At 42.2% G+C, this 20955-nt stretch overlaps 2 protein-coding genes across 2 annotated transcripts; both read right to left on the bottom strand.

The window, feature by feature from the left end:
* Window positions 1-1488: 1488 nt before the first annotated feature.
* On the bottom strand, window positions 1489-4364 carry foxf2a (forkhead box F2a). The gene is made up of 2 exons (XM_062482196.1): window positions 3039-4364; window positions 1489-2064 (listed from the first exon to the last, which is right to left on the bottom strand). Exons 1-2 carry the CDS (start codon window positions 3994-3996, stop codon window positions 1892-1894), a joined length of 1131 nt encoding a protein of 376 aa, XP_062338180.1. The 5' UTR covers window positions 3997-4364; the 3' UTR covers window positions 1489-1891.
* A 2350-nt stretch (window positions 4365-6714) lies between these two features.
* foxq1a (forkhead box Q1a) lies at window positions 6715-8307 on the bottom strand. The gene has a single exon (XM_062482030.1). The coding sequence runs from the start codon at window positions 8106-8108 to the stop codon at window positions 7227-7229; it is 882 nt and encodes a 293-aa protein (XP_062338014.1). The 5' UTR covers window positions 8109-8307; the 3' UTR covers window positions 6715-7226.
* Between the last annotated feature and the right edge of the window lie 12648 nt (window positions 8308-20955).

Genomic DNA, 20955 nt, shown 5'->3' with positions numbered 1-20955 from the left:
TTTATATTTAGATGTATAGAGCTCAGTCTTTTACTTGAATGTGAAACTACAAAAAGTATGTTATTTTTGCATCAATCTCAACCAGACATTCCTACTCGGAGTTTTAACGTGTAGTGTTAATGACTTGAATGACTTTGATTAGATAACAATATGTGCATCTACAGTGGTCAGATTGCTATGAATTGGCCAGTGCAGACTTAGCAACAGATCTCTTGAGAATCATTCATTCTCACGCAGCTTACTATAAACATCTGTCGACACTTTTGGCCAAAAAGTATGATGTTTAGGTTTTGAAACTGGCTTCAGATGATAAAAGACGTCTTTTCAACATTTCATTTTTCTTGTGGTTTTCTTTGCATTCTGTCATCTGCTGGTGATGATGAATGCTCAATTACAAATGCACTCTGTGGTTTCCTCTCATTAGCTGCATGTCCTTACATTATTATTACTTTTAAAAACTTTGATTTACAAACACGGTACAATATTTTATTACAGAGGATTAATAGTCTTTTGATTCCTGTCCAAATCCACTACACAGATACATGCACTTTATGATTTAAAAATCCAAACATTTGTGTAAACTGTGAACCATTTCTATATTTTGTGGATAGAGGTAAAATACCTTGTAAACTGGTCCTCTGAGTGTTCGCAAATGTTTTGATTTTTTATGCAATTACAGATAACAATACAGATTCTTCAGCGTGTACAAGTAATCCATTATGTATTGAAGCTGGTTGCCTTCACTTCAAGAACCCTAAGATCACCATGATCAGTCATGGACAAGAAATGCCTGGGAATGTAGGTGCACAAGAATGAAAGTGCCACTAGGTGGCGACCTGGTTACACTTTTGGATTATACCATCACTTTGAAGCCTTGTCGCCTACACTCCTAAACCTTTGATAATAATGTCATTGATTACCTTACTTCCTTCAATACATTTGCATATATATTTTCTTCATGTTGCAATGACATTGGTTTTGCAGCAATGTTCAGTTAACTTGTGTAATTAAGATGTCATTGTAGTTCGTGTTTTGTAGGTTTTTTTTTACAGTTCCTGGTAGCTGAGATATGGTTACTTTGCACTGTGGCTGGTACATGCAGAACGCTCCTGGTTCTGGATCTTCTGCTGTACTTTTATGTGCACAATTTGTATGTTGCTTTGGATAATAGCTAAAATAGTTCAATGTAATGTCAGGAATCTGTCAAAAAGCTTTACACAAACCGTAATCAGTCTAGATTTGAATTATTCACCATGGATATATGTTCAATAATTGCTATCAGGAACAGATGGATGATATATTTTAATATGAATGAAATAAATTGTAAGCTTTATTGTTGCTCATAAATTACCTAAATACAGTGTCAACTTTAACCAGTTATTTCAACTCCAAAACTGTTCAACAGTTGCCATAGGCTAATAACAATAATAATAATAATTGTATTCTGGTCAGGAAACATGCATTTCTAATAAACTGACATTGTCCAAACTGTTTAAAATAAAACTCTTTATTGACTCACTGTTGGCTACAGCAACAGAAAACTCTTGGGGACAAGAATAAGTGCATAGTTATAGGAATAAGGCAGAGAGACTGTGCTTCTGTTGGTAAACGTGATTGAATATTGCAGATTGTCTATGTTGATAACTTGGACAAACACTAACATGGTGTAATAAGCAAGGTATTTAAAAATAGATTGACTTGAGACTATAGTATTCTCATATTCAGCCAGGAGCTCTTCAAAGGGTGAAAAAGGTCATTCAAAATTCCAAACTGGTAATAAAAAAAATCAATTTCAGGTTGATAGTTTGGCAGGGTGTAAAAGTTGGATCATTGTAGAAAAGTTTTTTTTTTCATCGCATTTGTAGATTAAATGCTCCAAGATGGTTTGATGTCAAATGACACATGGCTTGACGTCTTGGTAAACGCTCTGGTGATGGTGCTGCAGCTGGTGGTAGTAGGATCCACTCGTGCTCGGGTGAAGCGAGGAGATCCCATTTAAGTTCAAAACAAAATCTTTCCTGTCACACACAGGTGATGAGTGACTTGAGTACCGAGACAGTCCCACTACAAAACGAATGAGACAAAAAATTGAAAATAAAATGAGCAGTCAGTAAGTTACAGTATTAATGTATCACATACGTTTGGAAAATATATATTGGTTGAATATTTACATAGCCATCTCAAGGTGGAATATCCCATTCCATACCTTTGTTTTCTTCCAAGACGTATTAATTTAGATAACTAAATGACTTGTTTGAGAGAAATAATATGTTTCTTGCACATCACAATGCTATAGAAAAACAAACAGAATACAAATATTTGTGGATCTGTCTAACAAAGAACATAATTTCTGATGCAAATTGTGCATCTATATTCTATATTACAGAAGGTCTGAATTACTCAATTACTTTTGTACAATAGGCTAAATGCCTTTACATTGAAATGTCCAGAATAGGCTTGATGCAAATTGTTTGGATTGTGTAAGATACCATGTAGGCCTTATGAATTGATGGCCACATGGACAACACTGTCATCCTGCAAGACTGAGAATCAAAGAAGGCCCAAACACAATCTCAACGCAGCATGTTTAAATTGTATTACTACTACTTTCATGGAAAATAAATATTGTACATAATACAATAAATAGGCCTACTTGTATGTTTACATGACAGTTGTTATATTGAAGTGGGTTATGAACGACCCAGATCACATTGACCACTAGATAGTGAAACTATTTGAGTCTTTTTCTAAATATTGCCCATGTGTGAGGCGTTGGTGTTAATTGGCTTTCTCCATATTAATTTTAAATCCAGAAAATGTTGCCTATATTTATATTATTTATGTTGAATAATATAATTTAACTTAAATTTTAACTTAACTTTAATTTAAACCTATAACTCGTTTTTTTTTTTTTTTTACTTTTGAATCACAGTTAAATGTAATTGGGCCTTCTAAAAATGCTGTGTGCATTTTCTCTGATACGTTCATTTGACATCATGCTTTTAAACATTTTCAACATAATGTCTAATATAGCTTACCAGACATATCCGCTGAATCTCTTCCATTGTGATGGAGATAGCTCTGTTCCAAGGAATATGGGGTCATGCTCGAGTGCAACGCTGAGGGTGTGGGACTGTTCGAGGCCAGAGATTGTTGCTTGATGTATGAAGATACACCTGGGGATGTCCAGTGTGATGGGGCACTCGCGTAAGGAGACTGACAGTCCAAGGTCCCCACCATCGACGAAGAGGAGTGCAAAGGGCTACTGCCGCTATCGGGGCAGTAGTCGTTAGGTTGCACCTGACAACCTGCCATATAGGACGAGCCTGGGCCAGGTGACATGTGTGAGACATGATGCCCTCCATTTAGCCCTTCAAAACTCCCTGGCACTGTACTGGCCATCAAATCCAAATTGTAGGTGTTGGCATGACACGCCAAAGAGGCGGAGGGCGATTGGAAATCAAAATTCTGGGGAAGTATTGAGGCACCAAATCCTATGCCATTCATCATCCGATACATAGGTTTTAGAGCCTGGCACTTCCTGCGAAATCCTCGGGGTCTGCGTCGAAAAGAGCCTTCCTCGAACATAAACTCACTACCCGGGTCAATGGTCCAGTAATGACCCTTTCCTGGTCTACCAAGGCCCTTTGGCAATTTAATAAAACACTCATTTAGAGACAAGTTGTGGCGGACAGAGTTTTTCCATCCCTGGTAGGATCCTCTGAAGAACGGAAAACGGGCCTGAAGGAACTGATAAATTTCACTCAGAGTTAGCCTCTTGGTCGGAGAACTTTGAATTGCCATCACAATTAGAGCGATGTATGAATAAGGCGGCTTCTCGGGTCGCCTCAAGCCCGAGTTTCCCTTTTTTCCTTTGGTGGACGCATTTGCCGTGTTTTCCATCAGTGGCTGTGAGCTGACCAAAGCAGCATGCATCACACCAGTCGCTGGACTTGATGTCAGAGTATCCAGATGTTCAGAGCTCTCCGTCGTCATGTTTGCCCCCTGGTTAACGTAAGGACACAACTGATAGCCAAAGTGACCGTTGCCTTTGTTATTCAATCTTGGTTCAGTTATTCAGCATAACCCCTTGAAACGATATGAAAATATGTTTTCAAATGCGTTAATTGGAGAGGTCAGTGCTCCTTCGCGATTCACTGCGCGTTTATTGCTGTTACAATCAATACAACCAGCTGTGTATCGTGGCGGCCGCTGCTCCTCCTACATCTCTCTATGGCCATCGCTGTTAATAATCCTTTAAGAAGGGAAACATAAAGCTCCTCGACTTTCTAGCGCATATCCCGTCGGCCAAACAAAACGCGACCACCTATCAATTCCTAAATCTCTCTCTGCCCCCTAAATCCCTCCAAGAAATCGCCAGGAACTTGAGACCCACCCCCTCCCGTTGCTGGCCCTAGCAGCCCCTATCCAGACATCATTCTGGAGGCAGAGCATTGCTCAGAGAAATAACAGAAATCTCCTCCCACCACTCACAGTTCTAAAACACGCCATGTCGCCATTTATCAAGCCAACGCACTTAGACACTCATGTCAACACACCAAATGTTGAAGGAAATGGCTAAATGAACCCTCAAAACACGGCACACGTGCACTTGGATGCTTTACATTGATTAATGAGTTTAAAATGTGGGTCGTTTCAGTCAGTATGTGTGTTTCTACAAATCATACAGCTTGTTTCCTTAAAAACATTTTTAAAGGCTATATTGTAAGAGAATATGTCCTAGCTTATAATTTGGTCTTTAATATCGTTTTACGTGACGAGAAAATTGTAACCTCTAGGCCGCCTTCTAGAATTCCTGTCGCTTTGGCGAGGTAAAGGCAACGTTGCCTAATTTGCAGTTCAAACAGAAGTCCGTAGATCTGTAGGAGACTGTTCGGGGAAGGACTATGACATTGGAAGCATGCTTTTTCCATCTGCCGTTGCCAGCATACCACACACAGCGCGAGTGTCAGTTTACCGCATTGAGTCTGGATCGTATCCCAGGAGAGCTGAATTAATTACAGTGAGGATCTATATTAGGTCCTAGAAATTAGGTCTCCGTTTTCCATATTTATTGTAGTGAAATTATAATCATGATGATTGTTGTTGTGTTGCAGGTCCATTTTTTTTGTTTGTGGTATAGGCCTATTCGTTTGGATGCAGTTTGGCCTGCTTCAATAATGTTGGTCATGGGACAAAAGGCCCGAGGATAAACATTTATCATTTAAACTAAAAGCATTGTAGGCCTAGTTGACAGAAAGACAGCCTTAAATAATTTCATTTCAGGCTTTCCATTTCAAAACATGTAATTGTTGTTAAGTGTAATGTAATGGCATGCAGCTTTAAACTGGAAGCCTCATCAATAGCAACTCCTTTTCGAGACTGTTACGTGTAGGCCCATCGTTGGTGTTTATGAAGTGTCATACATACCTTATCTCGAAATTCTCATGAGTCCCAACACTTTCAAGGCCTATCTATTCAGTAAATCACTGAAGCTTAAACATATGTATAGGCCTAGCCTGCAAAAGAAAACATATGCACTACAGGCATATTGTACTGTATTAAAGTCATTTTGAGGCAATGTATTTGAAGCAACGATTGTAAAACCATGAGGTAATTCCGTTAAACAAACAAGGATGTGAAGATAAAATCCTTTTTCAATATAACAACAAAGGTAAAGAACATAATCTCTTCAGAATTTCCGGCAACATCAAAACTATTAACCCCGCTGTGTCCAGGATGCACAGTTGTTGCAAAAGGAAATTGTGTTTTTAGTCACAAAGAATAGAGTAAGAAGGCTTTGAAAATGTTGAGCAGATCGTTAATGTAGCCTAATAATATCGTGGTAAAACGTGCTGTTTCTAAACTTCTAATGTTGAGGTCTGCCAATTTCCATTTAGTCTCCCCTGCTCATGTCTGACTCCAGAGGCGACGGCTATTTGTAGCAGCAGACAGAAAATATAAATACTGAATGGCTGTATCCGCTCACAGCGAGCGTCAGAGACACAGAAAATAAATAAAACTATGCTGTATTTCGCCCTCAAACAGCCAACTATTTACACTGACTAATACACACTCATGATATTACATAATTACAACGTTACCATTACATTATTGTTATTGTTATGTATTGTTTTATTTGTCAATATCAGTGGCGCTTGATTTGACTTTTTATTATAATAATTATGATGAGTTATTAAAGTAATATGAAGATTAGGCTTTCTCTGGATGCCTTTGGATATCACTGAATTATGTCATTCAGACCGCGAAATAATGTTGCAGTGGTAGGTCTATAGTCCAGCTCTCGTGACAATTATTTTCCTTGATTTGTTCATTCTGATGCCTGTTTAGGGTTAATGTCATCACTTAGCCTGTGTCACTGATTCTTCTAGGCTACTTGAATACTATGAATATGGCCATGTTGGCTTCAAGTTTCAATTCAGCTAATCCGTCGTTACATTTAATGTGACTCTTATGTAGTATCGAGGACAAATACAGAATTGGTCGTTTTATAAACCCAGTATTTGTGCAAAAAAAAATTATGCTAAATTGGGAATTTGTCAAGCAATTTACGACGGCAAAGAGAATTCCATGCACTTGAAGCTGTCAGAAAAGCGCGTCATCTTAAGGGACAAAAGTGAATATAGCTATTTTTTACATTCATTTAGCATGACAAAACACAATATGCATACGAGTAGCTAATCAAAACACAAATTCAACGTTATATGGTTCTCTTTATTATAGTACAAAATATCAAATTTGTTTTTGACAATAAAAACATTTAAACAAACACCGACTTCAACACTTAAAGATATGCCAAAAGGAAAGTTGTAAACCAGCACATTTAAATGGTCAGTTGGTTGAAAATTCAGTAACAACATAACAAGAGAAAACGATGTCGAAATTAAAATACAGAACAAACCAACATGTCATCGTTTAAAAGGAAATGACCAATGAACATTGAAGCATTGAAACAGGGCTAGCTCCTCGTCGTTACACCCAGTGGATGTTAGTTCCATGACAAGATCATTCCTATTGTATGAGTTATGTCTTAAATAACAAATCTAGTTATTCTAAATCAAGGCATTGCAAGAAAAGGCAAATGTTTATATACGTTGGCATGTTTGGTGCCCACACCCCTTAAGTTTATCACGATAACAAGTGATCAATTTTCATTGGATGGAACACATCAGGCCGTAAAGTTGCCGACAATGTTAAGGAAGGAATCATCTGATAAACTGCGTCTGATGTAGCCTAAATGTCTGATGTAAATCATTTTCTTGATGTCTCCCCTCAGAATATGCAGCACCACCATACACCCGTTGCACATGCGCAGCGTATGACTCCACATGGAACACCGGCTGGGAGTGTGGCAAACTGACAGGTGGAGTCAGATGCGGCATCATCCAACTTGTGAAACTTGGCCAGTTCAAGGCAGTGAAGGTGGAAGAATCATCCAAACACGCAACTCTCTTGAATGGCTTGCTGAGGATACTATCGATGGCAAAGGAGCTTGAAAATTTCACACTCGATGCAGTTTTGGAGACGGATGGAGACTCTGTGATATTTTGTGAGTCCTCGGGATGTTCAGAGACGTCTTCTAGACCTGTCTTTTTATTGATGCGCTTTCGTCTGCGTCGGAACACCCCATCAGCAAATGTGTACTCGCTGTGAGGATTGAGCATCCAATAATTGTCTTTTCCCCACGGCCTGGAAGGGTCCCGGAGCACTTTCAGAAAACAGTCGTTAAGTGATAAATTGTGCCTGACCGAGTTCCTCCAACCGGTGTAGGTGCCCCTAAAGAAAGGGAACTTTTTCATTAGGTAGTCATTTATCTCCGCCAGAGTCAGACGTCCAGAAGTGGAGTCACGTATAGCCATGGCAATTAGTGCAATGTAAGAGTATGGTGGCTTTGGTCTCCGTGTATATGGCTTGCTCTTGCTGTCAGCGCACGGAGTGGCAGGTGTCGGGCTTTGAGCTACGCAATCTCCATCTGATCCCAGCTCCTCCTCGCCCGACAGAGGAGAGCGCACACTGCCCTCGGCATCGCTACACAGTTCCAGAGATTTCATGTCGAAGTGACTTCCACAAAACACTTCCAGTTTCATGTTTTCGGTTACTTCTGCCAGTTGTATATCCAACTTAATCGGATGCCCAAGTAAAAGAGGCACGTCGTCAAAGAGTCAACGGTTTCGTCTGTATGTAAGTGTCAAAACGCCACCGTCAGATAAATCCCAGACACACCTAATGTTATCTCCGCGGTCATACCTTTAGGAGCAACAGATCTCGTCTCACCTTCTGGGTGTGTGTTGACCACTTTATAGCAATTTCACCTCAGGAACAACCCAAGAGGGCGGGGTCAGATAATTTCGAGCGTTTAGCATGATAGGCTTCTGCTTCTGTTCATGAAACCTATAAAATTTTATATTTTACCAAGGACAATATTTAGGGTAATTTTGTGTTGTCTAACTCGTATTGGGAATCTCATTGTATTTATTAAACAAGCCGGTAAAAGTACATTCACAATATGGTATTTTTTGCCTCACCTGTGGAATTGGATCAGCCAATGAATGGAGTTCCTTCTGGAGATTTTTATTACCTGGGACAACCAGGTGGCGTACGTTTGCTTTGCATGGTTTTAGGTCGTACAATTGTTCTTTTGGAGAATCTTAAATGCTATATTCCAAATTGTGTGTGTCAGAATCTTAGTTGAATCATGCATTTGTTGTTTAATTTATCATTATGCTTGGATTAATATGTGGTAGAAACCTCAAACAATTAAGATTACAGCCTATTAATGTTATATTATCCCCCACCACCTGTATGACACTTGGATCTGTTTTGGTGTGTGAAGGTTCCATTCCATCACATGAAGCTCAGATGATATTAAGTGTGTACCTCCATGTCATACTCAAAGAACCATCTGCATGTCAAATAAGATCAATATAAATGACTCATTCTGCAGTCTTCAAAGCTGCTTCTGATTAGGATAACTGATCTTGTGCGACATTATGCATACAACATGTTTTTCTTTCCGTTTGCACACATTTCTTTGAACCATCGAAATCGGAACCATCTGAATATATCTTACAATGTACTATTCATGTGTTTTATATACTTTGTGCTGACTCGAAGAAAAACATTTGAAATGTTTATTCTTTGGGGGAGTTATGTTATTATCTATAGGGGAATTATTGGCAATTTATTCTCATGCTGTTGTGTCTAACATTTGAAGAGGGTAAAACTTCTGGATGTCAGGGCTACAAAGACAAAGTCAAAACAAATGGTCTGAAAGTAGCAAAGCTCCTTGTTTTGGTGCAACTGGAAACGTGTTCATGCCAACCTGACAGCTCGCATAGAGACCAGGACTGTTGTTTGTGTGATTGTTAACTGGCAGCTAGTAGATACCTGCACAGTCTTGGTCCTGCCTGTTATTGAAAACCACGATAGAGCTTCTCTGACGACAAATGACTCATCTCTAAGGCATCTCCAATACATTTTGAAATCAACAGCTGGGAGTTTACAGACTTAGAGAAACTGGGTATGGCTCAGGAGGTGTGAACTGTGGAACTGGTAAGAGGCCGTGGACCAGGAAACATTCTTGAAGATGGGCCATGAATCCAAATTTCAGTCCATTTGCATTAAAATGATGGTCGTGTCTCTTTTAGCAAAAAAGAAAACCAAAGTGTTTGTTTTTTAAGAGTCAAGAAACACGCATCTGTCTCCCCGTGGCGTCGTTGGCGGTCTGTTACGTCCCTTAATCTGGGGAAGCCCACGATAAGGAGAAAAACACAGGTTGTGAAGTGTAAGCTTGTGTTGTTTACCATGACGCCAGGGCTGGACTGGGAGAAAAAAATGGCCCTGGCATTTTTGCTCAGATCGGCCCACCACAATCGGTCGGACACCACTGGAGCCTGTTAAGAGATGTGATTGGGCCAGCCCAGTGTCAGTATGGAAAATGAACCAATGGGCAGCTGTCCCTGCTTTATGGGCCGGTTGTTGGCCAATTTTAAGTTTATTAAAAAAAATAGACAAATACATGTATATATATATATATTATATAAAGATTTATATATATATTAAATATCATATCGGCCCCAAATGCATCGGCCCACCGGGCATTTGCCCGGTATGCTAGATTACCAGTCCAGGCCTGCATGACACTGAACCTAAATAAGTCCATCCACCCCAGCTGGTCAGGACAGGGGACAGGCAGGGTAGGAGCTATCCATGTGCAGGGCCTCCGACTGATAAAGGCTAATGGTATGACAGCAGCAATGATGAAGTGGCAGTTCATCAAGTGCCACAGGCCTTGGCCTCTTCCTCTAACCCCTTCGGAAGGGGACATGCTACTAAACAGGGCCGTGGAGCTGGTGCTTGAACAACTTTGTGCTTTCTCCCATGGCTAACGCCGGTAATGTCATTACCATTGAGCACCACACCTTTGCTCAGAATCCCTGCTATGTTTACTCCAGATGTATGTGAAACATTCTCCTCCCACACACATTGCTGGGTTCACCTGGCAGTCATGCTAAACATAATAGCCCATCCTTCTGTTGCTTTGGCACCTACACTCCTTGAGAACACCATGCCAGTACTTTTATGGGTCCTGAGTCTGAAAGTGCCTTGTCTCGTTTTGCCTTTGCTAAATCGGCAAGCGAAAACCATAAACGGTGGTCCGATATGTTGACAGCGTGAAGGTGCCACATGTTCATTCGCAGTCCAGGCACTGCAGCACTCTGTTTACGAGAGCTGTGAGTGCTGTGACGTGTGGGCAAGGAGTGGGTGTTTGTCTAGCAGACTCGAGTGCCATAATCTGTTTGTGCTGTCTGTGACACCCAATCCAGGGTGAAGTCACTGTTTTTACAGAGTTCTCTGTTGAGTATAGATTTCTGTAATCCAGTCCCACAATGACTGAGGCTCAAATGGCATGTATGCATTCTTGTAAGCACATGTAGCAACTTGTGCCTGTTGCCTGTGTGTGTCCATGTATACATCTAGAGCCTCTGAAATAGTAGCTAAGGGCTTTGGCAGGTAGGAAAACATGGGAGACCAGGTTAAAGCCCACATAGGTCTGCTGTCATTACATTTCACACAAGGATCCAAGAAGGTCAGATGATAGGCTGTGCTTGTAGAAGACCATCCAAGAGCGCCATTCAAATGAGGACTTTACCATAGACTGCATTTGTTTTTCGTCCACGTAAGCATAGTCTCAACTATTTCAATCCCAATGAGGTTTTACACAGGTTTTCATTTGAACCTTATGGTGATTGACAGCTGCTCCTTCTACCTCATTCCTCTTACCTAAGTCAAGATTCGAGCAATGAGATTTATGAAGACATTAGATTACATTCAGCGCCTTGCCACAGGCCCTGCTGTAAATCAGATAAGGTCCTCTGGTTAATGAACACCCACATACACAAACACACACACATACGTGTTAACATACGGCACTGACAGGTACAACTCACTCGAAGTACACATTCAAACATTCACCATTTCCGGAATCCAATTCTCGAAATGATTAGATGTCTCACAGCATTTAGTGGGCCCACACTGAACAGATTTTTTCCTAATGACAGAGCTTACTTACAGTTTACACATGCCTGTCCACAGTCAATGCATTTAAACTGTACATGCTTACCTAATACAAACAGTATGCATATATACATTGCATGTATAAAGTACATACTGTCCTGGCCTCAAAACCTCTGGCACAGAATGGAATTCCATAACGTGCTTTTATTTGCAGAAGAGTGAATTCTGAAACACAGTGCTCTGAGTGGCTCTGTGAACGTCCCGAACTTCTCTCCATTGACAGCCGTAGCCAAATAAACAGCGGCTTGTGACTTGCAGCAGAACTGTAAGCCGACTGGGCACGGCTGCGAGTCCTGAGAGGAGTAGTCCCAGACATGTGCCCTCTAATTCCTTCCTTCTGCCTCTGTTTGTTTCCAAAGGAAAATGACTGTCAGTCATACCAAGAGGCCCAGACCCAAACAGCTCCCAGAACACTGAGCTGTTGTACACACCAGAGTGAGAGGAAGACGAATGGATGGAGGTGAAGAGGTTTAGAATGGCTGTACAGGAGGAGTGAGAAGGAGAGAGACGCAAGGATCGGGCGGCTAGATTTGTCAAGGGAAATATTATATTTACAGATATGGTGGATTTTTCAAGGTTAACATCACAGACAGGTGCAAGGCTTTCAAAGTCCCAGACACAGTGATGTTTGCTTATTCTCTCATTCTTCTCCAACAAATGGACAGAACTGTATGTACTGTTCTGATGTCTTTGATTCTATATTGTTATGCACTGGTGGACTGATATGTTTGTTGAGGTATAACCTAATGGGATATGGTCAAACGACATCATGTTACTGTAAATAGGTTCTGAATCCCATGGCTCTACCTATTGTGCTGCAGATGATGTCTGGCCTGTGGGTTTAGTTTTGTGTTTTTCTTGCAGTTTCCAAAACGATTCATAGAAAAATATACAGTGATGGTGTGGTTTGTGGAGTGGGCTCTGGCACTGGCAGTGCCAGAGCCCACAGCCTGTTCCAAGAGCACCAGCTGTCCTATGGGACATCACTATTGCCCTCCATTTGGGGGTAATCTCACCAAGGACATCAAGAGTGAGAATATGTTGAGCTGCATTTTCTGTAAAAACAAATATATATATATATATAATATAATAATACATCAACAAAAAAGGGAGTGTCACCACAGCACAGCCAGTGAAGCCAATGTCACTTCTGAAGTGAAAGACATCTTTGAAGTGTTGGAAGTATTTCAGTCATGTAAACTGTGGAGATGTACAGTCTAAAAATATCCTGTCCTCTAGAACTCTACCTGCCACAGAGAAACATCTACACATATAGCTCCTGGCCTGTCTCTTTGGCTCTAAGGCATCAAAAAGCATTTGCGTGCAATGGGCTGATCCTTTGGAGGTGTTTGGATGTCATGCTAAAGATGACATTGCTGAGACCATCAAGATCATGGAGGCACTCTGCTGAACAGGGATCAACTCAGAGGCTCAAAATAGACATGGGATTCCAAGACGATTCCAGACATTCCTTCGTGTTATTTGTGACAGGAGTGCATTTATCCCTCATTGTACAATACATTCCACCTTCACATATTTCGTCAGTCAATAATTACAGTGTTTTGACAGCTCTGTTTTCAAACCGCTTTACCGGTGCTCAGTGCCCAACTAAGCTTTCTGTTTTTGCACAAACGTGTGTGCTGTTGGTATTAACAGCATGGCTTACAAAATACATTGTTTCTTAACAATGGGGTTCCGCCTTCTAAGCCACACTTTGCTTTTGTAACCAGTTCTCTATCATATCAAAACATGTTCCATAAGGATATTGCAACGTAAAGACCTTTCTCCTTGCACCGACCAGAAAGCATCTCAAACATAAAAAGGGGGAATAGTGTTTAAAGTAATAGCAAAGTCAGTTTACGAGAGATCAATTGGCTTTACAGTGAAACATGGTCAAGGGTTTTGAAGATGTGTAAACAAAGCTCAAGTGATCTCGTGCCCGCCGATAAGAAAAGTAGCAAGCAGGGTGGAAGAGCAGGTTCCCACTTGTTGCTGGCTTCAGAAGTTTCTATTTTGGTTTTGTGGTCTCTTTACCTCAGAGCAAAAGTACATGATCTGCCAAGCAGATGGGAGGCAAAAAATGTATCACAACTGACAATTAAAGTAGTAGGGAGATAAGGTTATCTACAGGTTAGATGTCAAAGAACATGGATCAGTATGTGCAGTTCTGGAAATGTAAGCAACCTCAAATTAAACGGTACTATGTGACTTGCCATCGATTTATTTCACAGACACAGATCCCAGCAAAGCCTCACACAGTGCCGGGTCAAGAGGTCAAGTACTAAACGATTGGAACAGCTCTGCTCTCGATGGAATGAACCCTGATAATTTACTGCTCTGTCAGACTGCAATTAAAAAGGAGTTCTCTCATGTCTTAACCCTGCCATCGGCTGTGATGGATGGGGCAGACAGACTGTTTCAAGAATAATATTGGAGGCCGAGTTGAACACTAGCAGAGCTGTAACATGGGGAATCTCATTACCACCTCTGCGGTAAACGTGGCATGGAAAGCATCGCTTTGGCTTGCAATGTTTTGGACTTTCTTACATTTGGATTTAGATCAAGAGGTTTAATGGCCACAGCACCAAATAGAAAGTCTTCACTGAGGTCTTTCCTAGTCAGGATCTTTAACATCACTTGGGGGGGGGGGCTGAATCTATACAATGAAAGTCAACAGGGACGGTAAGGATTGGAGGTGGGTAAAAGGGAGAGTGCACGCAGATATCAGTGATGCATTCAGTGACAGCCGAAGAGGGCACACAGTGATGTGTTTGTGGAGGTGAAAAGGTGACAAACATAAAAATACTCTCGACTGAGACAATAACATTCCTTGATGCCTTTTCACAGTTGTGTCCCGGAGGCCAATTAGTCTTTCAGCGCAGAGTTCCAAGGCTCATCTGGTCTCATCCAGCCCGGCGCGAGAACAGGTCCTCCTGGGTTCGACCTGGAGGGAGCTAGGGCGCCAAGGAAGAAGGGGTGGGAGGTAACATATGGGGGGTGGGGGGGGGGGGGGGGTCACGGCGGTATGGAGGTTAGGTGGGGGGGATCTCGTGCAAACCCTCTGCGTGAGTACAGAATTTGGCTCTTCGCTCGTGTTTAGACAGAGGGAAGGCAAAGAGTATGTGTGTGTGGGGGGGGGGGGGGGGGGGGTGAGGTGGGAGCGTGAATGCTGCCAAGAGAGCAGCGTTCGCGCTCCCTAAGAACGAGAACGAGAGAAAGAGAAACGCTCGATAGGAAAAAAGGACTGGAAGTTCCTGAATGGGGGTAGCCTCACCGCGGTGTGGGCCGATAACAGACGGCCCCAGCGTGTGCTTCAGGGATCACTCTTCTCCGTCCTTCTCCCCCCTGGGTGCCTGGGTGGCGTGTGAGGGACCGGCGGAAAGAGAGAGACGGAGCTACATGAGCTGTTACTGACAGGCAGGCGCTACATTACTGGAGCAGCTGGCCTGGCACTGTATCATGATGGGGGGAGAGGCCAGATAAACATCTTATTGTGGATAGGCACGCCAACCGCTAACGTCAAAGCTAGCTGGGATGGGAGGCTTATCCATGAAGCCAGAGTCGTAGAGTTGTGCCCCAATGTATTTGGGATTCACTGAAGGTTCTGAGAATGTATTTTCTGACATGATGAGGCAGGCTATATTTTCTGAGCACTCTGAAAGTGAGACTTTTTGTGGTTTGTGCAACTGCCAATTTACAGTACTGTACATGCACCCCATTCAGCAAGATTCCATGTCAAGCAGCATTATTTACAGTGAACACCCATCTTAAACCAGGATTTCTGTAGATGTGTCATCTGTTTCCCTTCCATTAAAAACTCACCACTCATCCGTTTAGATTTCATTAGATTAGCACCACTAAGGAAAAGCTTTAGGACTCAAAAAAAAAGCTCTAGAAGAGAAAAATTGATTTCAAGAATTTATGATGAATTGACCATCAACTTTAGGATACATTCAACATAGAAATGTGCGTACTTAATTTGCTACAATTTTAAATAAATACCAAATATATTGTTAATATCCATTTAAATATTTGCTTATCCCACAGAGTATCACCCTCACCCATACCTTATTTAACGTGTTATAAACCACACTTCTGAAGTGCAATTGTAGTTACAAATAAAGTACATTTACATTTAGTCATTTAGCAGACGCTCTTATCCAGAGCGACTTACAGTAAGTACAGGGACATTCCCCCGAGGCAAGTAGGGTGCCTTGGGCAAGTGTCTTGCCCAAGGACACAACGTCAGTTGGCATGACCGGGAATCGAACTGGCAACCTTCGGATTACTAGCCCGATTCCCTCACCGCTCAGCCAACTGACTGAAGTAACAACTCTAACGTTGTTGTTACAGATGTACTGTATGCACCAGTTTTGTAGGTTAGCTTAACATAGAAGATGTTCTACAAGAATTCTTATGCAGTGCATCCGAGAACATCAACACCACGAATGTTGTTTTCAGTCTTTATTTTAATATATCATCTATATTGTCCCTCATAAATCCCTCTCTATGACGCACAGTGCAGTTTAAAGTGCAGTATATTGTTACATTTTGTTCTCTTAGAAAGTAATAAACATAGCATCACATTTCAATGATTTCTAACCTGATGTAATTAAACTTTTCCGGTCATAAATCCTGTGTTGCTACTAAAGAATGGCTCAATCTCTTCATGGAGTGGATCATTTCTTTTTAAAGACAGTTATCTGTCAGTCTACAGCATCTGAATTTTGAGAACATCAGGTTCATCTTCACCTGTAGGTAACCTTACTCTCTAATTACTTTAATTGACAGTCTGGATGTATTTTTTGCTGCTATCTGTTTGGAAGCCTGTGTTCCCAAGCCCTCAGGTGAAGAGACCACAGAACCTAAATAGAAACCAATCCGAGCATTAAACAGGCAGCAGCCTGCTCCTCTCTCTGGCTTCTCTGTGCCATGTGTTGTGTGATGCCGTCAATTATCGCAATCGTGCTATTTATTCATGTGAGTGTGTTTGACCTGACCGTTCACAGAAGAGCTAGCTATTAGACGTACGCCTAGTTCCAATCTCGTTACGTTGTGTTGACGCAAGAAAGCCCAACAATGACATAGTGGTGTGTTTTCCCTTTGCCATCTTGGATAAGCATGACTGTTGGGCTTGATTCATGTGATGGCAGTTTGGTGGCTGTATCCAGCACCAGGCGAGGGCAGAGCCTATATAACAAAGGTGGCTTTTGGCTCGTGAACATGTTCATCCTCCACACATGTAGCATTCCCATCAATGTCACTGTCCTGGCAATCACAGAGATTAGTGTGAAGAAGTTGACCTGTGGTTAACCTTTTACTATCTGAGTTATTAACATTCATTTCCTTGTGCGGTGGCAAACACTATCTATTGTTCTAACATGCTGCAGATTTCAGAAGGGCTCTATGTTATCAAACTGTAGCTTAGGCCAAAATGACAGGAATGTGGTTGTGCCGTTTTTTTCACTATTTGCATTTTGATTCATGTCTAGGTGAACTCCCATCTCAATGCCATCATGTGGAGTCACAATGAGGAACTGACAAGCCACAGACAGCAATGGTAGGGGAGTGAATCTCCTGTCAGTGGTTTGAATTTTGTATATGTATTCTACCTTTATTGTACAGGCAAGTCATTGAAAACAAATTGTTTACAATGGCAGTAAAGTGCTCAAAATCAGATTTTGTTTGTGTAACCCCATTAATCTGACTTGTCTCAACCACCTGGATCAAAGCCGTGGAATTCAAGAGCTTCATGTTACCTTGTCATATGACTTTGAAAGGTTTGACTTCTTAGATATTTGAGGTAATGTCGTATTTGGCATGTTTGATTTCATGGATACATTGGCAGTTTGCATTCAGTATCTGACAAATTAAACCAACCGATTCCTTTGAACATACTCGCCAATGCATTAGTCACGCATTTGCAATTTAGTGACTGTTAAACTTAGGCTATTAATTTGTATGGTAAAGGTTTAGGTTAGTCGCGCGAGAAGACAAAGCGTTAGTAGCAGACTAGCGCTATAATGATTTGAACAAAGGAGTAGTTCAAGGACAAAACTCCACACCTGGTTGTTCCCACTCATGGACACGAGCCAGCGTTCCTGGCCACCCCAGTTCGGATGCTTCTAAGTCCTTATCAAGCTGTCGCGTGAGGACACGGTCGAATGCCCTGTGCCCAAACATTTAAAACATGTTTTGTGAGTGAACGTGTGGGATCCAGATTACATCGTTGATACTGTAAAAAACGTTTGTTGATACAAATCTGGGGAGATACTGTCTGCGCTCGGGTAGAATAGCAAGTCTGAAAGAAACATAACACAGTGACCAGTGAAGGATCTCATGGCATACAGTGACTGAGTTATCCTGCACTCATAAATAAATGAACACTCAGTGTCAAGCCATAAATCCAAATTCACGCAACTTTCCGCACCTCTCCCTCTCAATTTGAACGGACACGGTCTGTTTGTTTATATTTACAGGGTTTCTATAAAAACAGAGGTCTTGACCTCGACACCTTGCGTGTATTAGCCTGAGAAAATGACTATTTACAGTGAGGCTGTGAAAAAAAAGTATTTAAAAAGGTGTTAGCAGGGCTTAACCTGCCTCAGAAACGTTTGACTTTTTTTCGCCTTTAAAAGCTTTCAGCTTCGGGCCGCTTTCGTGCAGACAAGGAAAAAGAAAAAAAACTGTGACGGGATCCCCCTTCAGGTGAAGTGTGCTTAGATAATATCACCGTAACTACATCCACAGAACCTGTTTGGGTTATTTTCAAATAAGAGAAATGGGAGAAAAAAATGCACCGCCTTGACAACAAAGAGCCCTGCGTGCAAGAGGGAGGAGGACCTCCCTTCAGGTGAGCGTGGGCTTTGCACGAAACTGACGCAGGTTCATTGGAGCACACCTCTTCACATTTACCCAAGCGGGAGTCAATGAAAGGACAGTCATCAGATTGATTTTTTTTATAAGATAGTGCCACAGTCAATGATAATGATTAAGCTTATTCCGATTGCAGCAAGTTTTTATTTTGTTGATATAGATTACGCGGTTTTTATTGTCTAATCACTCTAATGTAGGCCTATCCTGTCTTTTAAACTGTCACTAAAGAATAACCTTGAAGTTTGTGTTTGTGACTCGAACGTTGCCTGTTATGCCAACCTCTAACCTACTCTGCCTGTACTGTGTGTGTTAGTGTTCTGTTCATGTCATGTGCTTATTCGATGTGCATTTACTTCAAATGGATCTGAATGCGTCTTTTGAGATTTGTGTTAGTTTGTGTCGAAATCAACATAGGCCTAGTATGTTTCTAATGTGGGTTTATCCTCAATAAACAAAACTCCCTGGTGGTCTGTGTGTGAAATAGGTGTGTTTGTGTGTGTCAGTGTGTGTGTCTGTGTGTGTCCATCCGTCCTCCCCACACATGCATGGGCTTGTGTGTGTACAGTGTGGGTGTGTGCACACTGTATACTTGCATGCATGTGTGTATGCATGTGCGCGTGTTAATGTGTGTGAGAGAGGAGCAAGCTTCGTGTGGAGGATAGCCAGCTTCATGGATGCTGGTGCAGTCAGCAGAGCCAAATTCAAACTGACAGCAGAGTTTAATGATATTTATTTCCATGCCACGTGCTGCCAGACCTGTTCTGGATCTGCTGTCGTTGTCTGGGTCTAGGTTCTGCCCAATGGGCCTGCGTCGGGTGTGTGCCGGCCTGCATGATTGTGTTTGGGGAATGTTTACAGTTCGATTTGAGTGTGTGTATGTACGTGTGAGTGAGGCGGGCGGTGGGTTGTGTGTGTGTGTTCATGCGTGTGTGGGAGAGCGGGGTGTGTTTGCTCGTGTGTGCCCTTCCACATATCACCTCTCCATTTCTTCAAGGGAGCGTGAATGCGTGAATGCTGTCAGACGTAATGGCTCTTTAAGTATAGTGTGAGTGTAGACAGACTATCATCCAGGTAAATTAGCTTGCACCTTCCTGTCATGGAGAGCAGAATTACTGTCCCTGCTCTGCCATCCATCTCCCCTCCCTCCATGAGCCCTACGGTGGAGCTCCACCATATCAGCACTCTGCTCAACATCACCTCTGCCGTCAGGCCTGCAAAAAGTTATGTTCAGAGCAGGCCTCCTCCAGCAGGCCCTCCCACACCTCATCCAGCAGGCCCTCCCACACCTCGTCCACCAGGCCTTCCTCAGAAAGAGACCACACTGACTGAACCAGCAGCACCATGGATGTGTTTAGCATTTTGTTGGGAAATCTTCGGCGACAGTGTGGCGTTTTGTCTCGGGGGAAATGTGTTCTCATCATTGTGTGTGTCACAGTATCACTGTCGACCTTGTCACTTGTGTAAAGAGAGTGATGTCAGTCACAGTAAACCAGGGGAACAGTTGCCATACAAAAGCCCTCCCTTCTTCTCATGTTTCCATATGGTGTGAGCCATTCCCTAGCCTACAGTATGATTCCTAAAGGTGACTACTGAGGTGTTGGTTACAGGACAGCAGATATCAAATCCAGTCAAAAATAGGGGCGGTATCAAGGCCGGTATCAAGGCCGGTATCAAGGCCGGTATCAAGGCCGGCCGGTATCAAGGCCGGTATCAAGGCCGGTATCAAGGGCATCACACAAGGGGAGCTTGTAAAACATTGTTTTCAAATCCATGGGTTTAAGTAGCTGTGTCGGCGAGCAGACGACTCCTAGCCTCGATGCTTTTAGCCTCATCAGCAATGCTGCTCCTTTGTCCCGCTTCACCCACTCGCTTCCACAGGTTGTGATCGAGAGTCCCAATGTGCTTGAGTATCTCCAGTGGTGCTCCAGACAAACAGCCCCTCTGTACAGCCTCGGCCTACATGTGGAGAAGCACGACCGAGACAAATCATCAGCTCGGATGTTCAGATCAAATAATCAGATCAAATGAATTCTTCACTCAATGGAAACTTCAGGCCAATCAATTGGGTTGTTGAACACCCGCATGCCTTGTGTGGGGAGTGAGTCATGTTCATTAGAAAAGGATGTTCCTCGTAGTGACATTGACCTGACCTGGTTTCCCAGTTCAGAAAGATGCTACAGGTGGCTGCCATCACCACATCCTGATGCTTTACTGCTAATGACACCTGCTGTTGTTACAGAATTGTATGGTGGAACTAACTTCCTGGAAGGTTACATAAGGATAGGTCACACCAGGAAGGAATAGTTGAATGTTTGTGAAGGAGTTCCCCTACAGCCTCCCATAACACATAGATCAACCCGAACGAGAAATTAAACATGATTAATCCACATGTTGTGAAATATGTACCTGTTGTGTTTGTGTGGGAATGTGTGAGTCAGTGAGTTTGTATTTTTGTGTGTGTGTGTGCAACCCAAGTTGGTG

This window comes from Osmerus eperlanus, chromosome 16 (genome assembly GCF_963692335.1).
Source record: "Osmerus eperlanus chromosome 16, fOsmEpe2.1, whole genome shotgun sequence".
Classification (NCBI taxonomy): domain Eukaryota; kingdom Metazoa; phylum Chordata; class Actinopteri; order Osmeriformes; family Osmeridae; genus Osmerus; species Osmerus eperlanus.
This window is presented reverse-complemented; position numbering and strand designations above follow the sequence as displayed.

Excerpts from the sequence above, each read along its gene's own strand:
- foxf2a (XM_062482196.1), bottom strand. The coding sequence starts at position 3,996 with ATGACGACGGAGAGCTCTGAACATCTGGATACTCTGACATCAAGTCCA. Across the intron at positions 2,065-3,038 it reads AGATTCAGCGGATATGTCTG|TGGGACTGTCTCGGTACTCA; the intron begins GTAAGCTATATT and ends TTCGTTTTGTAG.
- foxq1a (XM_062482030.1), bottom strand. The coding sequence starts at position 8,108 with ATGAAACTGGAAGTGTTTTGTGGAAGTCACTTCGACATGAAATCTCTG.